Source organism: Dryas octopetala, chromosome 2 (genome assembly GCF_963921425.1).
Source record: "Dryas octopetala chromosome 2, drDryOcto1.1, whole genome shotgun sequence".
In the NCBI taxonomy this organism is placed as follows: domain Eukaryota; kingdom Viridiplantae; phylum Streptophyta; class Magnoliopsida; order Rosales; family Rosaceae; genus Dryas; species Dryas octopetala.
This window is the reverse complement of record NC_141367.1, coordinates 21,630,786-21,638,248: the sequence shown is the minus strand read 5'-3', so window position 1 is coordinate 21,638,248 and position 7,463 is coordinate 21,630,786. Positions and strand designations below refer to the sequence as shown.

At 37.4% G+C, this 7,463-nt stretch overlaps 1 protein-coding gene across 2 annotated transcripts; it reads left to right on the top strand.

Moving 5' to 3' along the window:
• The first annotated feature begins 1,983 nt into the window (after positions 1-1,983).
• LOC147294088 (putative serine/threonine-protein kinase WNK9) lies at positions 1,984-5,502 on the top strand. 2 transcript variants are annotated; one of them, XM_086232878.1, is made up of 7 exons: positions 1,987-2,346; positions 2,461-2,498; positions 2,628-2,855; positions 2,959-3,179; positions 3,422-3,579; positions 3,671-4,106; positions 4,204-5,502. In XM_086232878.1, exons 1-7 carry the CDS (start codon positions 2,272-2,274, stop codon positions 5,259-5,261), a joined length of 2,214 nt encoding a protein of 737 aa, XP_086089004.1. In that variant the 5' UTR covers positions 1,987-2,271; the 3' UTR covers positions 5,262-5,502. The 2 variants fall into 2 exon arrangements, with proteins under 2 accessions (XP_086089003.1, XP_086089004.1); XM_086232877.1 differs by having other exon boundaries at positions 1,984-2,346; positions 2,461-2,855.
• The last annotated feature ends 1,961 nt before the right edge of the window (positions 5,503-7,463 follow it).

Genomic DNA, 7,463 nt, shown 5'->3' with positions numbered 1-7,463 from the left:
ATATGAATGTTTTTAATTAATATCATGTTAGCTAGGTTAGCATTTCGTGTGGATTTATTTTGTTCATGACAGATGTACATTTAAGCACCTCTAGCTAGCTAAGCTAGCTTTATGTACCTAACTATTGGCCGGCTAGCTAGGACTTGCATGACCCATATATGGGGACCGATTCACTAGCTTGGTTGTGAAACATGATTTTAGAATTTAAATAGCTAGGGATGTAACTTGAACACTTTCCTCAAGTACCCATCATAATCTAACTTGAACAAAGTTATAAATTATCGATTTGATCAAATTCTGTATTGAGTTCGGATTGGAGATTCAATCCACCCGAACTCAACTAAATCATAAGTTCACAACACTATTCACAAGTTGGGCTTTTTCTAACCATATTAAATTGAGTTCATGTCAATTGCTAACCCGAATTAAGAGTTTCGGATTAGCCTCCAACCTGAATGCCAAATTTCAGTATATAATGCGTGTACTAGATCAAGCTAGAAGGTCCAGTTTGATAGGAGAGAATTGAATAATTAAGCTCATTACTGGTGTTAAATGTTTGTCATAGAGCTAGCTAGCGATGACCATATGGACCACGTACCGTATATATAAAACTTCATTAATGCATATGGGAATCGTCTTAATGTAGCCAACTCAAATAATGATGCTACAAAGAACAGTACACTTTGCAGGCTCACCATTTCAAACCTTGTCAACCATTCATTCCCAAAGAAATTTTGAACCCCCAATATGTACCAAAGTACGTTTTCTCAAGTACAAATTTGTTTATAGGATTAATGGTAAGAGAAACACTTTACTTACATATCTTTGCTTGATTAATAGGATTCATGCCTTAATTTTGGTCAATCAACTGGATGTTTATCTCCACCCCTGGCAACTTTGGTGCTTTGCTATAAGGTTAGAGACTGGTCATGCACACAGACAGTGTCATATTTTCAGAGAGAAGAATGTTGTTGCAGATGGCATGGGATTGTTGCTTTAGGTCATTATGTAGAGTTGGGCCTCTCTATCATAGAGACTCCTCTTTTAGAGGGTTTTAGATGTATACATTTTGACAACTTAGGAAATAGAGATAATAAATCTAAAAAAAAATGCAAGTAGCTAGAATCCAAATTCAATGGGATAACAAAGAAAAAGGAAAAAAGTTCACAATATATAAATGAAAGTTGCCACAAAATCTAAGGTGATTGAATTTCATATCATAAGAAATAAATGATGTAACAAATTCATGTGTTATACATATTAGATTTGATATCTGATTTCCTAATCGAGCCTAAATTACATGACCAATTATTAGGTACCAATACAAAATTCCTACTAATTACTCACCGAACTCAAAAGTTTCATAACTCTTAGGATTTTGCAACACTCTTCAAGGTCTCGAATTCAAATACCTTTATTCCAATATCGTTTGATAATATATATGTATATGCTACAGTCACCGTCTGCCTGTAGAAGAAGGAAGGAAGAGGAGGAAAAAGAAAGCATACAATGAAGTTTCTATAGTCCCAGTCCAGTCCTCACAAGACCCACCATTTTCCAATTCCAAGTTTTCAACTGTGCAACGTCTTTCACAAGATTTTGGTGATATAAATTTAATTTTTTCCCCCCAACTGAAAAATTCCACATTCCCATTTGTGCCACAGAACCATAAAATATCACATTTATAAATATAATTTTAAAATGAATTAAAAAGTTAAATATTATGGAACTTGGTTGGTTGGTCCATGTCTTGCAAGCTGTTAGAGAAGCCTAAAAGTGGTTGGTTTAACAGCTCGTGATGAGATAGAAAGACGAGAGGGTGAAAGAGATAGAAAGACGAGAGGGTCTTTTGTCAGGTTTTGTGTTGGGTTGGGGGGTTGGATAGTGAAAATCTTTCAATCTTGGCCTTGTTGTCTCTGATGACTGATGACTTGATGAGTAGTTGTAGTTGGCAATTAAGTCTGTCCTCTTATTCGACCAAAAAAAAAAAAAAGTCTGTCCTCTTGATGGACTCTCCAAGGCCCTCCTGTGTTTTTCCTCTTCTTTCCTCCACAATAAACAAATAATTCCATTTCTTTCCACCATTTTTCTTTTTTATATTCATAGCCTATTTACATTGGATGAGTCATCTGTCATCTCTCTCTCTCTCTCTCTCTCTCTCTCTCTCTCTCTCTCTCTCACTGTATGTGAGATAATTGAAACAAGAAACATAGTATTGTGAGAAAAAAAGAAAAATTAGCACAGAGAAATAGCTAAAAGTAGAAACAAGGAATGAATGCTGCTACTGCCCCTGAACAAGAGTACTCTGAGATTGTTGAAGTTGATCCTACTGGAAGATATGGAAGAGTAAGCTCCTATTCTTATTCCCCTCTCTTTGTTTTGCACCCCCTCTTAGATGTTTTATGTTCTATATAGAATTTTGAGTCTTGTTTTTTACTCCAAGTTTGCTGCTTTTTGCAGTATAATGAAATTCTTGGCAAAGGAGCTTCAAAGACAGTGTATGCTTCAATACCCTTTTCAAATTTGTGTACAAGTTTGAATTTTTTTGCAAGTTTCTGGGTGGCTGAGGTTGTTGATGTTCAAATATGTATTTTTATTCATTTTTGTGTATTGGTTGGTTGCTGCAGCTATAGAGCCTTTGATGAGTATGAAGGGATTGAAGTAGCATGGAACCAAGTGAAGCTTTTTGACTTTTTGCGGAACCCTGAAGATCTTGAGAGGCTCTACCGCGAAATTCATCTGCTCAAGACCTTGAAACACAACAATATCATGAAGTTTTACTCTTCTTGGGTTGATACAGCTAACAGAAACATCAACTTTGTCACTGAGATGTTTACGTCTGGTACTCTCAGACAGTAAGTTCTTAGTTCCATTAATTTTGCCTTATTTTCTGATGGTGTCTCTAAAATTTGTTGATTATTCAATGTGGGTATGTTTGGTATTGGTTTTTATGGATAGGTATAGGCTAAAACACAAGAGGGTTAACATCAGAGCAGTGAAGCACTGGTGTAGGCAGATTTTGAAAGGGCTTCTCTATCTCCACAGCCATGACCCCCCTGTAATCCACAGAGATCTCAAGTGTGACAACATTTTCATCAATGGGAACCAAGGTGAAGTCAAGATTGGTGATCTTGGCCTCGCGGCTGTCCTCCGTAAATCACACGCTGATCGTTGTGTTGGTAAGTGTTTCAAGTTGCCTAAAAGTCTTTTCAGTGATTAGAATATCTACAATTGCTTAACAATTTGAACTTCTGAGTATTTGACCATTGAAGCATATGTTCTAATTTATAATGAACAGCTGCATAATTTTCTTTTTCTCATATTAAACATGTAATCAAATGGAGTTTTTTTGCACTTTGAGATAATCTCATATCCTTGGTTTTGTTCCTATCTCTCTCTTTGGTTTTTGTTCCTCCCTCAGGAACACCAGAGTTCATGGCTCCAGAAGTTTATGAAGAGGAATACAATGAGTTAGTTGACATTTATTCTTTCGGGATGTGCATCTTGGAGATGGTTACCTTTGAATATCCATACAGTGAATGCACTCATCCTGCTCAAATCTACAAGAAAGTTATCTCTGTAATAACTCAAAACTCTCAATTTACTTTTCCAGATTGGTTTCTGTTTCCACTTTCTACCAATTGATTTATGCATTGAATTTTTCATATAGGGGAAAAAACCAGAAGCCCTCTACAAGGTAAAAGATCCTGAGGTGCGGCGATTTGTTGAGAAATGCTTAGTAACCGTGTCTCGTAGACTCTCTGCTAGGGAGCTTTTAATGGACCGTTTTCTCGAGGATGATTATGGATATGATTTAAGGCCAATAGAGTATCAAAGGGATTCATATGAAGTAGGCCCTCTCCTAAGACAACCTCACTCTGGACTTCATCACAGCAACAGCTCTTTGACCAATGGGTATGCCAATTATCTTGGTTATGAACCTGAAAATGATTTGGATTACCATTCAGTTGATTACAGATTGAGTGAAATTGATCTCTTCGCTTGTCAAGAGGATGAGCATTTGGGAAATGTTGACCTCACTATCAAAGGGAGACGGAGAGAAGATGATGGCATCTTTTTAAGGCTCAGAATTGCAGATAAAGAAGGTGAAAGTTTCCGTCTAATTCCTCAAGTATTCTAAATACTATTGTTGTTCTTTCCCCTAACTTCTGAAATAAAACTAAAGTTTCCTTGTCTCTGCAGGCCGCATTCGAAACATCTACTTCCCATTTGATACTGAGACTGACTCGGCATTGAGTGTTGCTAGAGAAATGGTTTCTGAGCTTGATATCACAGACCAAGATGTGACAAAAATAGCAGAGATGATTGATGGTGAAATTGCTGCATTGGTACCAGAGTGGAAGAGTGGACTGGGCATAGAAGAAAGTCCCCATTGCAGTAATGCAAGTTTTTGTCAAAATTGTGCTTCATATGGTTCCATTTTGGATTATGTATCATCAGATAGTCCAGGTGTCAAGCACCTCCAAGTTCTTCAGTGTTCTAAACATGGATCTGCTGCTGTCCATGGCCGTTTCGAAGAGATTACCTACCAAGTTGAAGGGTCAGAGCAATGTATTACAGAAGGTGCACTTAGAACAACATCAAGCCATTCTGATGGCATGCGCTATGCTGATATCTGGGCTCAGCGAGATGGACCAGAATCGAGCTCACAAGACTCAAGAGAGATCCATTGTGATGAAAATCAAGAAACAATGGATGTAACAAACTTTGGAAAGGAAGAGAGGATTATAACTATGGACAACCAGAGCAACTCCAAAGAAATAACTTGTCTCTCAGCAAAACTTTCAGCCACTTCTGATCCGTTACATGATTATGAGAACGAGCTTCGTCAAGAACTAAGATGGCTCAAAGCAACATACCAAATGCAGTTGAGGGGGCTTAGGGACCAACAGCTAGGAGTTAAACCAAAAACTTCAAGCCTCAGTCCAATTTCTGATCACTCGGACCACAGGGAACATAATGGAGCTTTATTTATGTCTTTGGTTTCACCCCAGCAGACCAAAGAAAACAAAAAACCTTCCCTGAAATCCTTCACCTCTGGGAAGCATTTTAGTTCATATTTTCCAGTTGATGCTGAAAAGAAATATTTGGCAAACCTAAGTGTCCAAAATTGTGAGACAATTGACAGGCCTTACAGTCCGGAACAAATGATCACTGCAAAGAGTTTCTACGTAGGAGCATTGCTTCCACACTCTCTTCACAGGGCAACTTCTCTACCCGTTGATGCTATTGATGTTTAAAGCTGCCAACTTCTCTAATTCTGTCACCAGGTTTAAACCACACCTTGAAATAATACTAGGAGCTGCCTTTTTTCACAGATACGAAAAATGAAATGTGATGGATTTTACTTGTACAAGCAGAAATGTAATTTACAGCTTGTAGGTTCTGTTCCCAGATGGAAACCATTCCGGTAAATATTTGAACTGGACCTATGTACATTACCCACTAACATGAAATTAATAACTAGCCAGGTTCCCTGAACTTGAGTGTCTCAACTCTCAATGGAGATTCCCAAACAAGGTCTTTACAACCCAGATTAATGCTAGCTACCTTCTCTTTTCTACCTTTTGGGTTCTGATGATCTAAGTCATCGAACCAACCGGTAACTGCTACCCTAAGTGATCTAGTTTCTTTTCCCCCACCCCTACGTTCCTTTCTTTGTCTGCTTTTGACAAGTGAGCCACAAAATACCACTTCAAGACAATTGTAGGGCGGTAATTCTAAGAACAAAAGTAGAATGTGGTCCAGCTAGTCGATCTGCTAGCTTCCACTGGCATAAATACCAATTAATGGACCTAAGTGCGGCGCCATGTGAATTTTAGTGTCACCAACTTGTCCACTTGTGCTAGATATTTGAGAAATCAGATTGTGATGCCACAAATAACATGGTGCCTTAAATTGAGCAGGCAAGTGCCTGCCATATACACTGACTGCTGCTTCGTTATTTTCCTCAAAATGAAACAAAAGGCTCAGAAAAATTAGTTACAATAGAAGAAGTGGTAAATGGAGTCTCACTCCTCCAAAAATTATTATGAAAGACAAAATCAACTCTCAAACTCGCAATGGTAACTAGAGTTTGCATGATTGCATCCATGTCCACAGTCCACGCATGGAGCATGAAAAAGCTTTTTGTCTTAAAGAGGAGTGACTGTACAATCACACACGTAGATAGATTCCCTTATCACTCTCTTTCTTTTTGATACAAAACAACCTTCCCATGTTGGGTTTAGTATCACAGTCTTTCAAAAAGCATGAAAAGGCAAGCCAACCGTACAAAGCAAATGCATCATCACACGTAACACCACCTTTGCATTCAATATTATCAAGCTCTTGTCATCTTCACCCCCTAACTTCCACTTTCTCATTTAAACTTCTCTGACTTTTTCAACTCATCAGCTGAAGAAAACATAATTTATTGTTCTTGACATGGCACCTATTTATTTATTTATTTATTCAACATCGTATGTATTGTTGCCTCTTACATTCAAGGTATCAAAAGCATCCATTTTGTGGTATTTCTCTCCACTTGGTTGAAGTTCCAAATTTTTAATTTTTTTTTTTTTCGGATAAAAAATAATAAATGCAAAAAGGCAAAAGAAAGAAAGGAGGAGCATATACCACTTACCAAAAAGAGAAGAAGCAGACACCACACAACCGCATTATGTGCACCTTGTTGATAGGTATGGCCTTCCTAAATTGATATATAATCGAATACCAACCCTATGTCGGTGGTGCAGACTTTTGCTCAAAATAAGAGCCAAAGAAGTAGTACCAATTATTTTGCACACAGATGGAATATGGAATATGGAGTGAGAAGATCCCACAAGCCCCACCTAAAAGATTTCATTCTTCCAAAATTGAAAATTTAGATAATATTACAATATTTCAATTTAAAATAAGGGTGAATTTCTTAACAAAAAAAAAAAGGTGAATTTATATTAAAGGTGTCAAACGTATCAGCCTTGCTTATTCTATTTAAAATTGTCTAATTCGTACTTCAAGCCATGCTCGGATTGGCCTAATTAATAACCGTATTGTGCTCAGCCCAACCTATTTATTCAAAATATTAAACCAAGCTTGAGTCCAAATAAGTTGAATTGATAGTTTAATATTGTCTGGCTTATTCTATTTAAAATTGTCTAATTCGTACTTCATGCCATGCTTGGATTAGCCTAATTAATAACCGTGTTGTGCTCAGCCCAACCTATTTATTCAAAATATTAAACCAAGCTTGAGTCCAAATAAGCTGAACTGATAGTTTAATATTGAGGTGGAATTTTAGTGTGAACTGTGAAGAGGTCATAAATTCAAACCACTTTTATGGCAAAAATAATTTGTACCAAACGGGTCAACATGTGGTGGGCTGGACTTGGCTCATGTCAAATTATCTCGTGCTCATAGCGTAGAGGGCCATTTCGAAACGGGTTGAGCTCATATGGTGC